The sequence below is a fragment of the Pseudopipra pipra genome, chromosome 21, assembly GCF_036250125.1.
Source record: "Pseudopipra pipra isolate bDixPip1 chromosome 21, bDixPip1.hap1, whole genome shotgun sequence".
NCBI lineage: Eukaryota > Metazoa > Chordata > Aves > Passeriformes > Pipridae > Pseudopipra > Pseudopipra pipra.
Genome location: NC_087569.1, coordinates 268,896 through 292,155, shown reverse-complemented (window position 1 = coordinate 292,155; position 23,260 = coordinate 268,896). Strand labels below are relative to the sequence as shown.

The window sequence follows — 23,260 nt, the reverse complement described above, 5'->3', positions numbered from 1 at the left end:
CAAAGACAATCAATTTCACATAAAAAATAGCAAGTACCCAGGTCACTAAGGGTATAGTTCACTTTGCAAGAATAACATGACATATTGACACACCTTGTACCTATGCAGTTGTATTATATTCTGTCAGACAAAACCCCTTCAGACCATTTTTACTTTTGCGGAAAGGCCTTTACAGATACACAGAACTTAATGACTCTTCTCTTATTACCTCTTCTGTTGAGGAAATGTAAGAGTTACTTTATTGCTGGATGACAAAAAGGTAATAGTAATGCCAGAAGTGGCAGCTTCTGTCCTAAATGCCCCTGCCTATTTCCTAGATTGCTAATGGGGTGGTCTCAATCCTAATCGAATTCCAGAAGCAAGCACTGCAAAAGCCACTCGCAGAAGTGCTTTAAAGCAGCCACAGGACATGTAATCCACAAACACAAGAAACAGAGCTGACTCCCAACCAAGATCCTAGACTGAAAACAACAGCAACACTGGGCAGTGGCTTTAGTGCCATTCAGATGAGAAAGGCAAGTGGCAAGTACAAAGGTTTTTCTCTCGTATTTATCGCTATGAGGCAAATAAATTGAGGCTTCGCTTATGCCACCTGTGACACAGCCCTTCTGTTCTGGTACAGTTCTTCCCAGAAGCTAGTGTTCACCAGAAATTTTATATAACTACAGTGTGCTTACAAAACAATGTGTTCTTCAGAATGAATGAAAGTTATAACATCCTTCCTGTGTGTTCAATGAGTATTTTTCATTACCAATGCTTGAAATTAATGTGAAAGATGCAAACTGCTGCCAGGCATCATTTCAAAACCAGCCCAGGAAGTCCAATATCCTTCACCATATTGTAGCTTTATAAAACTTCTGGACTAGATCTGTTTACCAAGCAGTGCACAATCCAAGCTGCAGTCAACACTGGCACATAAGTCTGTTTATTCAGTGACAAGTAACGCAGGCACTGGAAAGCATTTTTTGGATATGAAAATGCCCAACAGACTGAAATCAATGAACCACTGAACTGACCTTCTTCATTGGAGAACTCAACCTCAGAATCCTCACTTGTTTCTGACGACTCATGCTGGGAGGAAGCTGAAAGGGAAAAGCAGGGCTGCTGAATGATGGACACAGAAAAGGGTTTTCTAACCAAACACTCCACGATTCTGCATTTAAACTAACATTTGTCAGAGAAACCCCTGGCACTCACTGCAGGGAAGAAAAGCAGAAGCAAAGATATTTTACCAAAAGCCTTGAAGCAATTCCAGACAAGGGTAAGGAGGTGAGGATTACACTTGCTAAACCACATGTGCAGCAGTGCAGAGTTGGTGGCAAGGACAGTAGGAAATCCCTTCTTCTTGGCTTAGAAGGATTAATACAATCATAAATATTTTTCTCTTTGTTATCAAGGATTACTGAAAATATAAACAAAGGCTGTGTGCCACCACAGATTATGCATTTCTTTACCATTTACACAGCCTCTAGCTGTTGCACTATAATGACCGCCGCCATAACAGGCTGCAAGGCCAATAATGAAACACGGGAGGGAAATTCATGATCACAAAGGCTTTTGTTGGGGCCGTGTGCACCAACAAAACAAACAGCATTAGGCCTATCAACACTCGGTGTGAGAAACAGCAATTTATATTCAACTGCAGTAAAGTTTAAAAAACTACAGGCAGCTAGATCAGAAACTATACCAACATTAAGTAGCAGGGTATGAAGGAACGTGTTTTACTTATTCTGGCACAGTAATGCTGCACTTGTGCATTTTCAAGAGCATCTGCTTTCAGATCTCTGTAAGATGGAGTATGATATCGCTTTGGGAGCAAGTCAGAAGGAATCTCTGTTTCAAAGGCCCTTCACGTGATGTTGTCTATAGTAGACGTTCTGCAGCATCTCCTGAGATGCTTTAACTGGAGTATATTTGAACTATGTCAAACAGATCATCCCGTCCATGGAAAACAGAGTATGATGTTTTGGTCTAATTCCGAGTGAGTGCTGGGTGGATAACTACCAAATGCAAAGCACAACAAAACGAAAGAATTAGGTGGTCTTTCTTTTAGTAGACATGAACATAAAGTACGGTCAGAAAAAGAACTGTCACATCAACTGATCGCTTAGAACCTTCTTGAGAGCATCAGAAAAATTTGAAAAAATAATCAAAGGTACACAATTTTTTGAAATTTAAGAACAGCCACAAGACTAGCAAATGGTCCATCCAGTTCAGTACCAAATCCCTGAGAAACAGTCGTAATTAAGAGACTCACGCAAAAAAGCCAAAGCAGATAGTAACAAAGTTCTGGAAGAAAACTCCCAGATGGGACATTTCTTCTTAAGTCACTCTAGTGGGTTGACCCTGGCTGGATGCCAGGTACCCACTAAAGCCACTCTCTCACTCTCCCTCTGCAAATGGACAGAGGAGAGATAAAAAAAAAACAGCTAAGGATTCCTGAGTTGAGATTAACAGCTGGGAGAGGTCACTTACTGATTACCTTCATGGGCAAAACAGACTCAAAGTGGGAATATTACTTAAATTTATTACTAACAGGCTAAGAGACAAAAAGTGAGAAATAAAACAGTCTTAAAAACACGTTCCCCCCACCCCTCCTTCCTTCCATGCTCTCCCTCCTCCCCCCCAGTGGTGCAGGGGGACAGGGAATTGGGGTTACAGTCAGTTGTTGTTTCGGCCACTGCTCAGGGAGAGGAGTCCTTTCCCTGCTCCTGTGGGCGCCCTCTCATGGGAGATAATCCTTGATAGACCTCTCCAGTGTGAGCCCACCCCACGGGAGACAGTCCAAACTGTTTTCCCATGGGTCACTTCTCCATGGGGTGCAGTTTTTCACGAATGAGCTGCACCGGCGTGGGTCCTCCACAGGGGTCACAAGTCCTACCTGAGAAAAACCTGCTCTGGCGTGGGTTTCCCTCTCCATGGCCTGCATGTCTCTGGCAGGACCCCGTTCCATCTTGGGCCTCTCACGGGGTCACAGCCTCCTTCATGAATCCACCTGCACCAGCATGGGAGCCTTCGTAGGCTGCAGGGGGGGGTCTCTGCACACCAAAGGTCCTCCAGGGGCTGCAGGGGGACAGCCTGCTCCATGGTCTGTACCACGGGCCACAGAGGCCTCAGCTCCCTTGCCTGGAGCTCCTCCTCCCCCTCCTTCTGCACTGACCTTGATGTCTACCTTCTTGTTCCCACGTTCTCACTCTGCTCTTCCCTGGCTGGAATTCTCTCTGCGCCACAACCTTCTGTTCTTAAATATCTTATCACAGAGGCGTCACTACTATTCCTAATTGCCTTGGCCTTGGTCAGCGGGAGGAAGTCCGTCCTGGAGCCAGCTGGCATTGGCTCCATGGGACAGGGGAGGCTTCTAGCAGCTTTTAGCAGAAGCCACCCCTGTAGCCCCCCCACTACCAAAACCCAGCCACAGTGACCCACTACAGTCACATTAAACCAACTGTTTCAAACATTAAAGTAAGGGGGTTTTTAACAACGTATTATCATCCCTAGGTATCCCTTGATCTTGGGTAAATACATACAGCTCCTCAGCAGCAACGTTCTTCACAGTCCTAAATGTTGTCATTCACCAGCACTGGCTCCAGTTTCTCAAACGTGATTTCATTCAGTTTAAAACAATTTCTTCTGATGCACATAACCTTAACTTTCTGATTGCTGAATTTCAATCACACCGTGCTGCCCGCTCATCCAATCTCACTAAGACCTCAGACACCTTTATCAGCTACAGCTAGCCCAGGGGATCCCAGGCACACCATAATTTTGCCACTTCCTCTATCACCATCTTGTCACGGTTACTGGAGGGGAAAAATAGACAGATTACACCGAAGAGTTTATAAAATCCAAACACTGTCACTGATGTTTTTCTTTCTTACTCGTTTTTGTGAGGATCAGCAATAAATCATTTCATTTTCTAGAATCCAGACAAGACTGCCTACTCTGTGTGCCTATCTAAATCACAAGTGAAATTTAAGTTAGACTGTTACCCGCAATTTTTAGTCACTGTCTCTAGACCTTTTTATAAATACTAACCTTCATGAACAACAGATTTTTTCTGTTCAGCAAAACCAGGTGCAACTTTCAGCATTGCTCTTACAGAAACTTGTAAAGAGATTTGTAAACTTGTAAACAGATTTGAGAAAAGGGTCCGTAAGAAAACCTTATTCTGACTCAAAGGGCCACACTCAGCATCTGTAGGTATAAAATTCTAGTCAAAACCAAGGCAAAGCCAGTGTCTTGGTCATTTCCTATTACACTTCCCTTTCCTCATGCTCTCTCTTCACAGTCAGGCATAAAGCTCATGGCATTATGCTTAGGAAAACAAAGTACCTAGATAATTTCTTCTCAAATAGGTGGAGTTAACAGTGCAGTCAGCACAAGCAAAGAACTTTATTCTCCTTTATCAACAGACATGCTTTTTATTCTTGTAATGGTACCCTTAAGGTTGTTCCTGGGTATTTCCTTGGGATTGAATATAGATAGGTGGCAGAAAAGCAGGAAGTGAAAGACTTGCACTTATTGTTTTATAAGAATGAAGCCTTTGTACCCCTATGTGGTTGCGAGCTATGCTGGCAATGGTACACGCCTTTGGTAGGGTCGCCCATGCCAGACAGGTCAAAACCGTAGGGTAAGATACAATACATCCTTGGGCAGGATGAGCTCATTAGCCTTCTGGCAGTCATCCTAGGAGAAGGACAACTCTAATCCCAAACCTGGGCAGATGGAGCTCGCTTAGCCCTGTAAGGCCATCCATCTAAGAGAAGGTCACTCTAAACAAACCTACATCCTGAGGACCTCGCTGCCACTGCCCAAGCTCGCTCGGCCCTGGCAGATGAACCTTAGGATTAAAGGGTGGGTTCAGATCCACACATACTGTATCTCACCTAAAAAATCCATTGCGCAGGCTCGAAGGCTTTACCCACATTTGCAAAGCCCTGTAGCGACAGGCGAGGGTCGAAATGGCAGGTGAAAGGTGCACTGGGAGCCGCAGACCCAACCCTGCATGCAGGCGGTTCAGGGCATTGGTCATTAGAGACTGACCAGAGATGACAGTCTCTTTGGGCAGCACCCTGAATGTCCAAGCAGCCTTTTCAAGGACAGCACTGCTTGCTCCACTCGGAGAGGGGCCTAGAAAAGGTGGCCTAAACAAAGCTCATCTCCACCTTCACCCGGTTGGTTAACCACGGCCAACGGGCATCTTCTTCCAATACGGTCGCACAAAGATCAAAAGACAAAGGCATGCACCTGCCTCCAAAGGTGTACCTAAATTAACTCTAGCATGTTGGAACATCAGAACCATGCTCGATTCTGCGGATAGCGGACATCCTAAGCGTTGGTCTGCCCTAATTGCCCATGAACTGGCTCGTCTCAACATCGACATTGCTGCTCTCAGTGAAGTTCATCTCCATGAGGAAGGCAGCCTTAAAGAACATGGTGCCGGTTACACACTCTTTCGGTCAGGTAAACCCAAAATCGAAAAGCATCTCTCAGGAGTTGGTTTCATGACTAAAAACTCTATTGTTTCTAAACTCGAAAATCTGCCGACAGGTCACTCTGACCACATTATCTCCCTATGCATTACACTAAACAACAAGCAACACGTTGTCCTCTTTATATATACCCCAACTCTCCAAGCTGACCCTGCTGAAAAAGATAAATTTTACACCGACCTGCGCCGCCTTACCCAAAAGGTTCCTGCAGACGATAAGATCATTATCCTTGGTGATTTCAATGTCAGAGTAGGAAAGAACTTTGAAGCCTGGAAAGGAGTATAAGGCAAGCATGGTGTTGGAAACTGCAATGATAATGGTCGACTTCTGCTAGAATTCTGTGTGGAGCAACAGCTCACCATCACTAATACTATCTTTCTGCAGAAAAATAGTCTGAAGACAACTTGGATGCATCCTAGATCTAAGCATTGGCACCTCATTGATGACATCTTGGTGTGAGGGAGAGATGTCCGCGATGTCCATCACACCCACGTGACGCCTAGTGCAGAATGCCAAACAGACCATCAACTTGTGCGCTGTAAACTTAACTTCAATCTTAAATTCAAACCTAAAAGGGGCAGTATCCCAAGGAGGAGACTCCAAGTTAACAATCTCCAATCAGCCACAGTGAGAGACAGATTCCAGGCAAATCTTCAAACTAGGCTTGAAAACCATTCCATAGATTCTACAGATGCCTCTCCTGAAACACTTCGACATCATATTAAAAACAGCATCCTGCAGTCCTCTGAAGAATCCTTAGGGTTCTCCTTTGAGAAGAACAAGAACTGGTTTGATGAAAACAATCAAGAGATCCAGGAATTGTTGAGGCAGAAGAGAACTGCTCAACAAGCGCACCTTGCACTGCCGTCTCGTCACGTAAGAAAAGCAGCCTTTCGTCTTGCATGCAGCAGGCTCCACCAGAAACTCCGTGACATCCAGAACAAATGGTGGATCAATCTAGCTGAAAAAAATCAATTATGCGCAGATACAGGTTGTAACAGACAGATAACATACAAATGCCAAAAACTATGTTTCGCCATTGTTTCTGCCTGTCAAAAACTTCCTATCAAAACTTCTGTGTCAGTTTTCCACCAGAAGTTCTCACCAGAGTCTTCCCACGGGAGTTTTCCTGCCAAAAGATCCTGGTATTGTTCACAGTTATCATATCTCTGCAAACATCTGAACAGGGCTATGTGCCAAAACACCACAGACTACCTCCTTGAACACTATAAAAAGCTGAAGAGAAATTTGGGAAAATCAGGGAACGAGGAATGGAAGAGAGAGTTGGCTATAACCGCTAACTTGCCCTCCGCCTCACCCTCAGCTTTCCTTCTACCGCCTGGAAGCTGCCTGTCCGAAGCTGGACCCCTGTCGTCTTGGAGTGGACCAGGACCCACTGTGCTTCCTGCGTGAGTTTTTCCACCCTGACCCTATTTCTGAGAGGTACAGCAGGACCGAGGCCTCTGCACAAGCCTGAGACAGGGCCAGTGTGAGTGACAGCGTGAGCTGCGGAGAAGCCACATCCTGGCTGCATTCCAGACCCCCTGCAGCTAAAGAGATAACAGCACATCCAAAGTGGCAGACTACAGAAAAAAAAAGGGGCAAAACTGCTTTCTTTCTCTCCCTCTCCCCCCCCCACTCCACAAATCAGCTTGGACGAAAAGGTAGTTTGTTTGGTGGTAATCTTTTCTCTCTGCTTTTTAAAAGTAATCTTAGCATTTTCTAACCTTTTCTTATTTTTTCCTCTTTCTCTTTGCATCTCTTAGCAATTAATAGAAACAGTTTTGGTATTAACAGATAACTCTATGAGTTTTAATTTTGCTCAAGGGAACATTCGAATATAAAAATTCTTTCTGCAATATTTAAGCAGATTGCAACACAGGTGATCACAGAGGATTCTACGAGGCCTTGAAAACAGCATACGGGCCTACATACCAGGTACAAAGCTCTCTACTCAGCGCCGATGGTCAAATGCTTCTGACAGATAAAACCTCCATTCTGAATCGATGGTCTGAACACTTTCAGACCCTTTTCAGTACTAGCCGTGTAGTCCAAGACTCAGCTATTCAGTCCATCACCCAACAATCGGTGAAGTATGAATTGGATACTGCCCCCACTTTCGGAAAAACCCTTAAGGCCATACAGCAGGTGAAAACTGGCAAGGCAGTTGGGGTTGATGGAATTCCACACGAAGTCTGGAAACATGGGGGCCCTGCACTCCATGCTAAATTTCACGAGTTTGCGGTGCACTGTTGGGAACTAGGCCAACTACCATCAGACCTTCGCGATGCAGTCATCATCACTTTGTATAAGAAGAAAGGAATTAAATCAGACTGTTCAAATTACCGTGGTATTACTCTGCTCTCTATTGCTGGCAAAATCTTGGCAAGAATACTCTTGGAACAGACTAATACCTGCTATAGCAGAAGGAATTCTACCTGAAAGCCAATGTGGTTTCAGAGCCAACAGGAGTACCACAGACATGGTATTTGTCCTCAGACAACTGCAAGAGAAGTGTAGGGAACAGAACAAAGGTCTCTATGTAACATTTGTCGACCTCACCAAGGCTTTCGATACTGTGAGCAGAAGAGGTCTGTGGCAGATTTTGGAACGCTTAGGTTGTCCCCCCAAGTTCCTTAAAATGATCATCTCACTCTATGAGGATCAGCACGGCCAAGTCAGATATGGCAACGCAGTTTCTGAGCCCTTTCTAACAACTAATAGTGTGAAACAAGGCTGTGTTCTTGCACCAACTCTATTCACAATCTTTTTCAGCATGATGCTCCAAAGGGCCACGGCAGACCTCGATGATCAGGACGGTATCCACATTCGATACCGTACTAATGGAAGTCTATTCAACCTAAGGCGACTGAAGGCCCACACTAAGACCTTAAACCATCTTGTCCAGGAGCTGCTTTATGCTGATGACACTGCCCTTGTCGCTCACACAGAAGCAGCTCTGCAGTGTTTAACATCCTGCTTTGCTGAGGCTGCTGAGCTCTTTGGGCTGGAAGTCAGATTGAAGAAGACAGAAATTCTCTATCAGCCTGCACCTCAGGATGTCCCCCATCATCCCCATATCACCATTGGCCAATCAGAGCTCAAATTAGTCCAGCAGTTTAATTACCTTGGTAGCCTCATCTCCTCGGATGGTAAGACTGATGGAGAGATAGACAACAGGTTAGCAAACGCATATAGTGCCTTCGGAAAGCTTCATAAAAAGAGTTTGGCAAAATAAACACTTGAAGAAAAGTACTAAGATCAGTGTTTACAAAGCCATAGTGCTGTCTACTCTATTATATGGATTTGAATCATGGGCCATTTACTGCCACCACCTGCAACTCCTAGAACGCTTCCATCAATGCTGTCTCTGTACAATCCTAAACATCCACTGGTCAGATTATGTGACCAATACATCTGTTCTAGAACAAGCAGCAGTCACAAGCATTGAGGCCATGTTGCTGAGAACACAGATGCGCTGGGCAGGGCACGTCTCCAGGATGAAGGACCAACCACCGCCTCCCTAAGATCTTGCTTTATGGGGAACTTGCCACCGGCTGCTGTAAGAGAGGAGCCCCGAAGAGAAGATACAAGAACTCCCTGAAACAACATCTCAGCCTTGGCCATATTGATCAACATTACTGATCTACTCTGGCTTCCAATCGGGAGGCCTGGAGACACACTGTCTTTAATGCTGCTGCTTCCTTTGAGAAGACACGCAGGATAACTCTCGAGGAGAAAAGACAATGCAGAAAGAATCGTGCCTTGCAGAATATACGACCTAAGGAGTGTTTCTGCTGTGCCTTTTGCAACCGGACGTGCCTACTTCGTATTGGCCTTTTTGGCCACCAACACGCTTGTAAAAAACGTGGGTAGAGCCTTTCCCAAATCTTCGTTCGCGAAGCCTAGCCATGATGGCACCCTTAACTATGATGATAGCTACCTTCAAAGCAAAACTAACAGGATTTGCAAGAAGGAGCACTGCTACTACCATAACCTGGCTTTTAAAAGCACACAACTGGGGCTAGAGAGCCTTAGTGCTTAGAATGAAGCTAGTGGAGGATGATGTACTTTTCACATCACGTCAAAGCACGCAATGTTGGGTGACGAGTACTGTACAAATGCCATTCATGATTTAAAATAACAACAACTTCCATCCCAATCTGTTTATAGCGTGCTCCAGAGTTGTGTGATTTGAGAGATTAAAACAAAACCAAAATCACAAAAGACAACCTTGTGGAAATATGAAAAGAGAAATGTGGTTGGAGAAGAAGTACAACTCCAATTAAGATGACACCTTTTCAATATTTCAGTAAAAGAACCACAACCGATTACATTAATTTATTCTCACAAAAAACATTTCACATCTCTGATCTTCTAACGGTGTTTCCACATCTGTTCCTTCAATGTAATCCGAACACTGGTGGCTTCCTTTATACATGTCAGGTAAAAAACATATACCTGACTATGCCATCTACTATAAAAGTGGACAGATGAATGGGCTATGTGTCCAGAAACCAAAACAAACCAAGGAATTAAGGAGAGGTAAAGGACTTCCAAAATATCCCTGGGGAAGCATCTTTGACCAGAGTAACCATGGCGTGTGGATGCATTTCTGTGGAGAACTCTACATAAGGGATCATGAAACAACACCACCAGAAAGATCCCAACTTTCTGTATGTCCATTCACGTGCTCACTTTGAAGAACAAAAGACAACAGAGGTAGCCTATGATGATGATTATACTCCTGCAATACATCTACAAAAAGCCCTGGGCTCTTAAATGAATGCTTGCATGGGTGTGTCTCGCTTCTGCAGCATGACATTACCTGACACCTCTTCAGAAAACTAAGCAGAGAGACAAAAAAATCTTGATTTTTATCTTACCAACATTGCACTCTTCTGCTTTTCTTCTACCAGTATTGCCAGCTTCATTAGTTGACCTAGTGCGTTTCGGTCTCTTGTTACAGGGAAGGTAGTCGTCATCATCTTAAAGAAACATAAAAATTGAACACTGGTTCAATGTCCAGAAAACTCACGTGCAATGCTGGAACTGCTTTGAATTTCAAAGCTCTAATTCAAGTATTGGACTGGGCTTATCGGGGCATCAAACTGTGCAACACATTACTTATGTGAGAAACTTTAGAAAGCTCCTCTTCCTACCCCTGTAGGAATAACCTGTGCAAGACAGCCTCTGTAAGGCACCAAACAGTAAAAAGCACAGCTGCTTCTGTACTTCCGAAGGAAAACAATATTGTGTTTTGAAACATGACTGCAAACCTCACAATCATAAAATGACCATGCAACAGCAAAAGGAAATCAGGAAATAAACTGCGCAGATATTGATGACATTTTTTTTTATCTAACTGGAAGTAGTACCATTCCACTAGAAAGTCTCACAACAACAGCACCTAAGTTTTGTCCTGAAGAGCTCAAAGGTGATAAAACCAGTTTCAAAACACTGTAAAAATAATAGATGCAAATGAAAACTCATGTAACAGGTCAACTCCACCTTAAACACACACACATGGACAGACAGGAAAACTGCAAATGCAGGAATTTTTGGGTGAGCTGCTACTCAGCCAGTCACTTCTCAATCCAACCCTATCCTCCTTAGGTTCCTGAGCTAGGAAGACTGTCCAATTCCCAACACCTGCGACCTTAATGGAAAATGAACCATTTCAACAGACAAAGACAATCAATTTCACATAAAAAATAGCAGGTACCCAGGTCACTAAGGGTATAGTTCACTTTGCAAGAATAACATGACATATTGACACACCTTGTACCTATGCAGTTGTATTATATTCCGTCAGACAAAATCCCTTCAGACCATTTTTACTTTTGTGAAAAGGCCTTTATGGATACACAGAACTTAATGACTCTTACTGCCTCTTCTGTTGAGATAATAAGAACTCTTCTGTAAGAGTTACTTTATTGCTGGATGACAAAAAGGTAATAATAACGCTGGAAGTGGCAGCCTCTGTCCTAAATGCCCCTGCCTATTTCCTAGATTGCTAATGGGGTGGTCTCAATCCTAATCGAATTCCAGAAGTAAGCACTGCAAAAGCCACTCGCAGAAGTGCTTTAAAGCAGCCACAGGACATGTAATCCACAAACACAAGAAACAGAGCTGACTCCCAACCAAGATCCTAGACTGAAAACAACAGCAACACTGGGCAGTGGCTTTAGTGCCATTCAGATGAGAAAGGCAAGTGGCAAGTACAAAGGTTTTTCTCTCGTATTTATCGCTATGAGGCAAATAAATTGAGGCTTCGCTTATGCCACCTGTGACACAGCCCTTCTGTTCTGGTACAGTTCTTCCCAGAAGCTAGTGTTCACCAGAAATTTTATATAACTACAGTGTGCTTACAAAACAATGTGTTCTTCAGAATGAATGAAAGTTATAACATCCTGTGTGTTCAATGACTATTCTTCATTACCAACACTTGAAATTAACGTGAAAGATGCAAACTGCTGCCAGGCATCATTTCAAAACCAGCCCAGGAAGTCCAATATCCTTCACCATATTGTAGCTTTATAAAACTTCTGGACTAGATCTGTTTACCAAGCAGTGCACAATCCAAGCTGCAGTCAACACTGGCACATAAGTCTGTTTATTCAGTGACAAGTAACCCAGGCACTGGAAAGCATTTTTTGGATATGAAAATGCCCAACAGACTGAAATCAATGAACCACTGAACTGACCTTCAATAGTGACCTCAACCTCAGGATCCTCACTTGTTTCTGACGACTCATGCTGGGAGGAAGCTGAAAGGGAAAAGCAGGGCTGCTGAATGATGGACACAGAAAAGGGTTTTCTAACCAAACACTCCACTCTTCGGATCCAGAGGAGGACAAGAACTTCAACAGGACTGTGAGTGCCACTCTCGACAAGATGGCAATCATTACTTCTGCAGAACTGTGACCATCATCTGGACCAACAGGTTTCCTTTCCTTTTACTTTGCACCCAGGGGGGGCCACGTGGTAACAGCAAATGAACACTGTTCTGTTCTTGTCACAGAGTGCTGGGTTATACAGCTGCCTTTGGGGGGTAAAACCAGTTTTCGCTCTATCATTCTATTTATTGTAATCTTTTTAGTAAATTGTAACTCTGACTTGTAATCTCTCTTGAGTTGGGTTCATTTCTCCTGCCGGTTTACTTTTAAACCAGCACAGGTCACAAAAATAACTGTCACATCAACTGACTGCTTAGAACACTTTGAGAGCATCAGAAAAGTTTAAAAAAAATAATAAAAGATTCTAGCATGCCCCAGAGTGGTGTAGTTTGTAAGATTAAAACAAAACCAAAATCACAAAAGGCAACCTTGTGGAAATATGAAAAGAGAAATGTGGTTGGAGAAGAAGTACAACTCCAACTAAGATGACACCTTTTCAAATATTTCAGTAAAAAAAAATCCCAACCGATTACGTTAATTTATTCTCACAAAAAAAACCATTTCACATCTCTAATCTTCTAACAGTGTTTCCACATCTGTTCCTTCACTGCAATCCGAACACCGGTGGCTTCCTTTATACATATCAGGTAAAAAACATATACCTGACTATGCCGTCTACTATAAAAGCAGACAGATGAATGGGCTATGTGTCCAGAAACCAAAACAAACCAAGGAATTAAGGAGAGGTAAAGGACTTCCAAAATATCCCTGGGGAAGCATCTTTGACCAGAGTAGCCATGGCGTGTGGATGCATTTCTGTGGAGAACTCTACATAAGGGATCATGAAACAACACCACCAAAAAGATCCCAACTTTCTGTGTGTCCATTCACGTGCTCACTTTGAAGAACAAAAAGCAACAAAGGTAGCCTATGATGATGATTATACTCCTGCAGTACATCTAAAAAGAGCCCTGGGCTCTTAAATGAATGCTTGCACAGCTCTGTCTCGCTCCTGCAGCAGAATATCTTTTTATAAAACCAAGCAGAGGGACAAAAGATGCTTTATTTTTATCTTACTGTAGGGGTGGTACCCTTTCAGAAGAATTTGTAACGAGGAGTTAGAACTTGTTTTCCCTAAGAAAGTCCCTCCTGCCCAAGAGTACATTTTAAAAAATAGTTGGATGTTTTCCCTTCCCTTCACCTTTTGCATTCCAGAGAAAAAGCTGCAGTCTCTCTCTCTGGGCTGAGGAGAGAGAAACCCTCATGGGTGTTACAGGCCATGCTGGCGGTGAGCCTGGGGGGAGGAGGCCAGAGAAGAAAACAAGCCTGGCAGAGATCAGGAGGCAGGAGTTTCTCAGGCCCAGCATTTTCCTCAGCTGGGGCAGATTTTGCTTTGTAAGTTTTTGTGTTCTTGCCTTGGAAATAAATCTGTTTTGGGATCGTTCCAATGCCTTGGCATTTGGGAGGGATACCTGCATGTATCTTACTCTAAACTTACCAACATTGCACTCTTCCACTTTTCTTCTCCCAGAATTGCCAGCTCCATTAGTTGACCTAGTACGTTTTGGTCTCTTGTTACAGGGCAGGTAGTCGTCATCATCTTAAAGAAACATAAAAATATCACAGGTTCAATGTCCAGACAACTCATGTGCAATGCTGGAACTGCTTTGAATTTCAAAGCTCTAATGCAAGAATTGGACAACGAACAGACAAAGACAATCAATTTCACATAAAGAATAGCAGGTACCCAGGAGTTTGCTTTGCAAGAATAACATGACATATTGACACACCTTGTACCTATGCAGTTGTATTATATTCCGTCAGACAAAATCCCTTCAGACCATTTTTACTTTTGCGGAAAGGTCTTTACGGATACACAGAACTTAATGACTCTTACTGCCTCTTCTGTTGAGATAATAAGAACTCTTCTGTAAGAGTTACTTTATTGCTGGATGACAAAAAGGTAATAATAACGCTGGAAGTGTCAACTTTGTCCTAAATGCCCCTGCCTATTTCCTAGATTGCTAATTGGGTGGTCTCAATCCTAATCGAATTCCAGAAGCAAGCACTGCAAAAGCCACTCGCAGAAGTGCTTTAAAGCAGCCACAGGACATGTAATCCACAAACACAAGAAACAGAGCTGACTCCCAACCAAGATCCTAGACTGAAAACAACAGCAACACTGGGCAGTGGCTTTAGTGCCATTCAGATGAGAAAGGCAAGTGGCAAGTACAAAGGTTTTTCTCTCGTATTTATCGCTATGAGGCAAATAAATTGAGGCTTCGCTTATGCCACCTGTGACACAGCCCTTCTGTTCTGGTACAGTTCTTCCCAGAAGCTAGTGTTCACCAGAAATTTTATATAACTACAGTGTGCTTACAAAACAATGTGTTCTTCAGAATGAATGAAAGTTATAACATCCTTCCTGTGTGTTCAATGACTATTCTTCATTACCAACACTTGAAATTAACGTGAAAGATGCAAACTGTTGCCAGGCATCATTTCAAAACCAGCCCAGGAAGTCCAATATCCTTCACCATATTGTAGCTTTATAAAACTTCTGGACTAGATCTGTTTACCAAGCAGTGCACAATCCAAGCTGCAGTCAACACTGGCACATAAGTCTGTTTATTCAGTGACAAGTAACGCAGGCACTGGAAAGCATTTTTTGGATATGAAAATTCCCAACAGACTGAAATCAATGAACCACTGAACTGACCTTCATTGGAGAACTCAACCTCAGAATCCTCACTTGTTTCTGACGACTCATGCTGGGAGGAAGCTGAAAGGGAAAAACAGGGCTGCTGAATGATGGACACAGAAAAGGGTTTTCTAACCAAACACTCCACGATTCTGCATTTAAACTAACATTTGTCAGAGAAACCCCTGGCACTCACTGCAGGGAAGAAAAGCAGAAGCAAAGATATTTTACCAAAAGCCTTGAAGCAATTCCAGACAAGGGTAAGGAGGTGAGGATTACACTTGCTAAACCACGTGTGCAGCAGTGCAGAGTTGGTGGCAAGGACAGTAGGAAATCCCTTCTTCTTGGCTTAGAAGGATTAATACAATCATAAATATTTTTCTCTTTGTTATCAAGGATTACTGAAAATATAAACAAAGGCTGTGTGCCACCACAGATTATGCATTTCTTTACCATTTACACAGCCTCTAGCTGTTGCACTATAATGACCGCCGCCATAACAGGCTGCAAGGCCAATAATGAAACACGGGAGGGAAATTCATGATCACAAAGGCTTTTGTTGGGGCCGTGTGCACCAACAAAACAAACAGCATTAGGCCTATCAACACTCGGTGTGAGAAACAGCAATTTATATTCAACTGCAGTAAAGTTTAAAAAACTACAGGCAGCTAGATCAGAAACTATACCAACATTAAGTAGCAGGGTATGAAGGAACGTGTTTTACTTATTCTGGCACAGTAATGCTGCACTTGTGCATTTTCAAGAGCATCTGCTTTCAGATCTCTGTAAGATGGAGTATGATATCGCTTTGGGAGCAAGTCAGAAGGAATCTCTGTTTCAAAGGCCCTTCACGTGATGTTGTCTATAGTAGACGTTCAGCAGCATCTCCTGAGATGCCTTAACTGGAGTATATTTGAACTATGTCAAACAGATCATCCCGTCCATGGAAAACAGAGTATGATGTTTTGGTCTAATTCCGAGTGAGTGCTGGGTGGATAACTACCAAATGCAAAGCACAACAAAATGAAATAATTAGGTGGTCTTTCTTCTAGTAGACAGGAACATAAAGTACGGTCATGTCCTAGTTACAGAGGCCTGGACCTGTCGGGGTTGACAGAGAACCTGTCAGCAGCCTGGCAATTAGTGACGAGGAATTTAAACAACTTTTAGGAAATATTTACTGTAATGCCAGACAGAACAAACGTAATGCAGCCCAGACCAAAGGTCACCAATCAAAATGTGTATAGTGTCACCAATAGCATGTCACAGCATGCACAGTGTCTTCAGTGTCACCAATAAGAGTGTGTGCAGTGTCTTCTGTATTACCAATTAAAGTACATACAGTGTTTTATGCTTGAGACTTTTGACCAATTGTGTTGTGGCACGATAGTGTACAAAGAGTAAAAAAGAAACACTTGAGAGCAATAAACAGCTTCCTGATCACCTTACACCTGGACTATGTCTGATATCTGTGTCGTTTTGGCCATTCCGACTTTATCAGCAACACGGACCTGTTTATCACTATGTGGGTATAACCAAAACTCTGTATTCTACACCCTCTATGTCATTTCTAATGGACTGGTAATAGTGGACCCTTTGCGGCAGCTGCCCAGGGCACACCTGACACCTCAGGCTACAAACTGGGTGTTGAAGAACCCTGAGATGCAGGTGAGTGATTTTTTGTCTTCACACCAGTGACTCAGCTGTGATAACTCCCCTCCAGGGAGGCATTAGCACCTTCACACCCAGCCTGAGAGGGTCATCTCTGCTATTGGGCCATAAGGGATGGCAATAATAGGCAGCTGCAATGACCTAGGCCATCAAAGATTCCAAAAATATCCCAGGACTCACAGAGTTAAATCACCCATTGTGAAACTTCCTGCCCTGGAGGATGAACTAGGCATTCCCACCCGAACCTGAGAATATATAATCCTCCGGCTTTGGGACTTCTGGTACCACCCTTCAGATCCAGAGGAGGACAAGAACTTCAACAGGACTGTGACTGCCACTCTCGACAAGATGGCAATCATTACTTCTGCAGAACTGTGACCATCATCTGGACCAACAGGCTTCCTTTCCTTTTACTTTGCACCCGGGGGGGGCCACGTGGTAACAGCAAATGAACACTGTTCTGTTCTTGTCACAGAGTGCTGGGTTATACAGCTGCCTTTGGGGGGTAAAACCAGTTTTCGCTCTATCATTCTATTTATTGTAATCTTTTTAGTAAATTGTAACTCTGACTTGTAATCTCTCTTGAGTTGGGTTCATTTCTCCTGCCGGTTTACTTTTAAACCAGCACAGGTCACAAAAATAACTGTCACATCAACTGACTGCTTAGAACACTTTGAGAGCATCAGAAAAGTTTAAAAAAAATAATAAAAGATTCTAGCATGCCCCAGAGTGGTGTAGTTTGGAAGATTAAAACAAAACCAAAATCACAAAAGGCAACCTTGTGGAAATATGAAAAGAGAAATGTGGTTGGAGAAGAAGTACAACTCCAACTAAGATGACACCTTTTCAAATATTTCAGTAAAAAAATCCCAACTGATTACATTAATTTATTCTCACAAAAAACATTTCACATCTCTAATCTTCTAACAGTGTTTCCACATCTGTTCCTTCACTGCAATCCGAACACCGGTGGCTTCCTTTATACATATCAGGTAAAAAACATATACCTGACTATGCCGTCTACTATAAAAGCAGACAGATGAATGGGCTATGTGTCCAGAAACCAAAACAAACCAAGGAATTAAGGAGAGGTAAAGGACTTCCAAAATATCCCAGGGGAAGCATCTTTGACCAGAGTAACCACGGCGTGTGGATGCATTTCTGTGGAGAACTCTACATAAGGGATCATGAAACAACACCACCAAAAAGATCCCAACTTTCTGTGTGTCCATTCACGTGCTCACTTTGAAGAACAAAAAGCAACAAAGGTAGCCTATGATGATGATTATACTCCTGCAGTACATCTAAAAAGAGCCCTGGGCTCTTAAATGAATGCTTGCACAGCTCTGTCTCGCTCCTGCAGCAGAATATCTTTTTATAAAACCAAGCAGAGGGACAAAAGATGCTTTATTTTTATCTTACTGTAGGGGTGGTACCCTTTCAGAAGAATTTGTAACGAGGAGTTAGAACTTGTTTTCCCTAAGAAAGTCCCTCCTGCCCGAGTACCTTTTAAAAAATAATTGGATGTTTTCCCTTCCTTTTGCATTCCAGAGAAAAAGCTGCAGTCTCTCTCTCTGGGCTGAGGAGAGAGAAACCCTCATGGATGTTACAGGCCATGCTGGCGGTGAGCCTGGGGGGAGGAGGCCAGAGAAGAAAACAAGCCTGGCAGAGATCAGGAGGCAGGAGTTTCTCAGGCCCAGCATTTTCCTCAGCTGGGGCAGATTTTGCTTTGTAGGTTTTTGTGTTCTTGCCTTGGAAATAAATCTGTTTTGGGATCGTTCCAATGCCTTGGCATTTTGGGGGGATACCTGCGTGTATTTTACTCTACACTTACCAACAGTGCACTCTTCCACTTTTCTTCTCCCAGAATTGTCAGCTCCATTAGTTGACCTAGTGCGTTTTGGTCTCTTGTTAGGGGGCAGATAGTCATCATCATCTTAAAGAAACATAAAAATTGAACACTGGTTCAATGTCCAGACAACTCATGTGCAATGCTGGAACTGCTTTGAATTTCAAAGCTCTAATGCAAGTATTGGACTGGGCTTATCGGGGCACCAAACTGTGCAACACATTACTTATGTGAGAAACTTTAGAAAGCTCCTCTTCCTACCCCTGTAGCAACAACCTGTGCAAGACAGCCTCTGTAAGGCACAAAACAGCAAAAAGCACAGCTGCTTCTGTACTTCCGAAGGAAAACAATATTGTGTTTTGAAACATGACTGCAAACCTCACAATCATAAAATGACCATGCAACAGCAAAAGGAAATCAGGAAATAAACTGCGCAGATATTGATGACATTTTTTTTATCTAACTGGAAGTAGTACCCTTCCACTAGAAAGTCTCGCAACAACAGCACCTAAGTTTTGTCCTGAAGAGCTCAAAGGTGCTAAAACCAGTTTTGAAACTCTGTAAAACTAATGGACACAAATGAAAACTCATGTAACAGGTCAACTCCACCTTAAACACACACACATGGACAGACAGGAAAACTGCAAATGCAGGAATTTTTGGGTGAGCTGCTACTCAGCCAGTCACTTCTCAATCCAACCCTATCCTCCTTAGGTTCATGAGCTATTAAGTGTGGGGGGAGGCGGCGGGTCCGTTGAGCCCCTAGAAGTTGACAAGCTTAAAACATTGGATGGTATAATGCCCTCTCCATGAGAGCAGTGAAGTTAATTAACTGTTCTCATAAAAAGAGCAGCCTTGAGAAGCCAGGAGTTGACTAGAAAGATGATAAGCAGGATGGAATGTGCAAGGACAGAGATGTTGGCTGTGTTCACAATTGCAGGTGTTAGTACTCTGGTGCTTTGTAGGAATTACGTATAGAGAAAGTGTGCGGTAAAGTGTGGATTGGCTGCCTCAATAAAGGAGGCTGCTGCACTAACCCAGCAGACAACTCGTCTCAACTCTCTGTGTGTGTGTGTGTCTGCTTTTTCTACCAACCAAACCTAACAATAGGATAGATACCCTGCGACAATGAAGACTGTCCAATTCCCAACACCTGCGACCTTAATGGAAAATGAACCATTTCAACAGACAAAGACAATCAATTTCACATAAAAAATAGCAGGTACCCAGGAGTTTGCTTCGCAAGAATAACTTGACATATTGACACACCTTGTACCTATGCAGTTGTATTATATTCCGTCAGACAAAATCCCTTCAGACCATTTTTACTTTTGCGGAAAGGCCTTTACGGATACACAGAACTTAATGACTCTTCTCTTATTACCTCTTCTGTTGAGGTAATGTAAGAGTTGTTTTATTGCTGGATGACAAAAAGGTAATAGTAATGCCAGAAGTGGCAGCTTCTGTCCTAAATGCCCCTGCCTATTTCCTAGATTGCTAATGGGGTGGTCTCAATCCTAATCGAATTCCAGAAGCAAGCACTGCAAAAGCCACTCGCAGAAGTGCTTTAAAGCAGCCACAGGACATGTAATCCAAAACCACAAGAAACAGAGCTGACTCCCAACCAAGATCCTAGACTGGAAACAACAGCAACACTGGGCAGTGGCTTTAGTGCCATTCAGATGAGAAAGGCAAGTGGCAAGTACAAAGGTTTTTCTCTCGTATTTATCGCTATGAGGCAAATAAATTGAGGCTTCACTTATGCCACCAGTGACACAGCCCTTCTGTTCTGGTACAGTTCTTCCCAGAAGCTAGTGTTCACCAGAAATTTTATATAACTACAGTGTGCTTACAAAACAATGTGTTCTTCAGAATGAATGAAAATTATAACATCCTGTGTGTTCAATGACTATTCTTCATTACCAACACTTGAAATTAACGTGAAAGATGCAAACTGCTGCCAGGCATCATTTCAAAACCAGCCCAGGAAGTCCAATATCCTTCACCATATTGTAGCTTTATAAAACTTCTGGACTAGATCTGTTTACCAAGCAGTGCACAATCCAAGCTGCAGTCAACACTGGCACATAAGTCTGTTTATTCAGTGACAAGTAACGCAGGCACTGGAAAGCATTTTTTGGATATAAAAATGCCCAACAGACTGAAATCAATGAACCACTGAACTGACCTTCTTCATTGGAGAACTCAACCTCAGAATCCTCACTTGTTTCTGACGACTCATGCTGGGAGGAAGCTGAAAGGGAAAAACAGGGCTGCTGAATGATGGACACAGAAAAGGGTTTTCTAACCAAACACTCCACGATTCTGCATTTAAACTAACATTTGTCAGAGAAACCCCTGGCACTCACTGCAGGGAAGAAAAGCAGAAGCAAAGATATTTTACCAAAAGCCTTGAAGCAATTCCAGACAAGGGTAAGGAGGTGAGGATTACACTTGCTAAACCACGTGTGCAGCAGTGCAGAGTTGGTGGCAAGGACAGTAGGAAATCCCTTCTTCTTGGCTTAGAAGGATTAATACAATCATAAATATTTTTCTCTTTGTTATCAAGGATTACTGAAAATATAAACAAAGGCTGTGTGCCACCACAGATTATGCATTTCTTTACCATTTACACAGCCTCTGGCTGTTGCACTATAATGACCGCCGCCATAACAGGCTGCAAGGCCAATAATGAAACACGGGAGGGAAATTCATGATCACAAAGGCTTTTGTTGGGGCCGTGTGCACCAACAAAACAAACAGCATTAGGCCTATCAACACTCGGTGTGAGAAACAGCAATTTATATTCAACTGCAGTAAAGTTTAAAAAACTACAGGCAGCTAGATCAGAAACTATACCAACATTAAGTAGCAGGGTATGAAGGAACGTGTTTTACTTATTCTGGCACAGTAATGCTGCACTTGTGCATTTTCAAGAGCATCTGCTTTCAGATCTCTGTAAGATGGAGTATGATATCGCTTTGGGAGCAAGTCAGAAGGAATCTCTGTTTCAAAGGCCCTTCACGTGATGTTGTCTATAGTAGACGTTCAGCAGCATCTCCTGAGATGCCTTAACTGGAGTATATTTGAACTATGTCAAACAGATCATCCCGTCCATGGAAAACAGAGTATGATGTTTTGGTCTAATTCCGAGTGAGTGCTGGGTAGATAACTACCAAATGCAAAGTACAACAAAATGAAATAATTAGGTGGTCTTTCTTTTAGTAGACATGAACATAAAGTACGGTCACGTCCTAGTTACAGAGGCCTGGACCTGTTTATCATCATCATCATGGCTCAATTTCGCGAACGAAGATTTGGGAAAGGCTCTACCCACATTTGTTACAAGCATACTTGTGGCTAATAAGGCCAATACGAGACAGACATGTCTGATTGCAAAAGGCAAGAGCAGAAAGACTCCTTAGATGGTGTATTTTGCAAGGCACGATTCTTTCTGCATTGTCTTTTCTCCTCAAGAGTTATCCTGCGTGTGTTCTCAAAGGAAGCAGCAGTGTTATAGATGGCGTGTCTCCAGACCTCCCGACTGGAGGCCAGAGCAGACCAGTTATGGTGATCAATATGGCCAAGGTTGAGATGTTGTTTCAGGGAGTTCTTGTATCTTCTCTTCAGGGCTCCTCTCTTACAGCAGCCGGTGGCCAGTTCACCATAAAGAAGGATCTTAGGGAGGCAGTGGTTGGTCCTTCATCCTGGAGACGTGCCCTGCCCAGCGCATCTGTGTTCTCAGCAACATGGCCTCAATGCTTGTGACTGCTGCTTGTTCTAGAACAGATGTATTGGTCACATAATCTGACCAGTGGATGTTTAGGATTGTACAGAGACAGCATTGATGGAAGCGTTCTAGGAGACGCAGGTGGTGGCAGTAAATGGCCCATGATTCAAATCCATATAAGAGAATAGACAGCACTATGGCTTTGTAAACACTGATCTTGGTACTTTTCTTCAAGTGTTTATTATGCCAAATGCTTTTATGGAGTTTTCTGAAAGCACTATATGCGTTTGCTAACCTGTTGTCTATCTCTCCATCAGTCTTACCATCCGAGGAGATGAGGCTACCAAGGTAATTAAACTACTGGACTGATTTGAGCTCTGATTGGCCAATGGTGATATAGGGATGATGGAAGACTTCCTGAGGTGCAGGCTGATAGAGAATTTCTGTCTTCTTCAAGCTGACTTCCAGCCCAAAGAGCTCAGCAGCCTCAGCAAAGCAGGATGTTAAACGCTGCAGAGCTGCTTCTGTGTGAGCGACAAGGGCGGCTTCATCAGCATAAAGCAGCTCCCGGAAAAGATGATTTAAGGTCTTGACCTGTTTATCACTATGTGGGTATAACCAAAACTCTGTATTCTACACCCTCTATGTCATTTCTAATGGACTGGTAATAGTGGACCCTTTGCGGCAGCTGCCCAGGGCACACCTGACACCTCAGGCTACAAACTGGGTGTTGAAGAACCCTGAGATGCAGGTGAGTGATTTTTTGTCTTCACACCAGTGACTCAGCTGTGATAACTCCCCTCCAGGGAGGCATTAGCACCTTCACACCCAGCCTGAGAGGGTCATCTCTGCTATTGGGCCATAAGGGATGGCAATAATAGGCAGCTGCAATGACCTAGGCCATCAAAGATTCCAAAA

General features: G+C 43.2%; 1 protein-coding gene across 14 annotated transcripts in view; it reads right to left on the bottom strand.

Moving 5' to 3' along the window:
* GTF2I (general transcription factor IIi) overlaps window positions 1-23,260 on the bottom strand; it is a 105,189-nt gene that overhangs the window by 46,164 nt on the left and 35,765 nt on the right. For 6 of the 14 annotated variants that reach the window (XM_064677584.1, XM_064677585.1, XM_064677587.1 and 3 more), the window contains 7 exons: window positions 20,801-20,866; window positions 18,598-18,699; window positions 15,111-15,173; window positions 13,890-13,994; window positions 12,200-12,262; window positions 10,379-10,480; window positions 1,017-1,082 (listed from right to left, as the gene is read on the bottom strand). In XM_064677584.1, the coding sequence (XP_064533654.1) occupies window positions 1,017-1,082; window positions 10,379-10,480; window positions 12,200-12,262; window positions 13,890-13,994; window positions 15,111-15,173; window positions 18,598-18,699; window positions 20,801-20,866 (567 nt within the window). The remainder of the gene's footprint in view (window positions 1-1,016; window positions 1,083-10,378; window positions 10,481-12,199; window positions 12,263-13,889; window positions 13,995-15,110; window positions 15,174-18,597; window positions 18,700-20,800; window positions 20,867-23,260) is intronic. The other 8 variants (XM_064677595.1, XM_064677590.1, XM_064677581.1 and 5 more) reach the window with 7 other exon arrangements.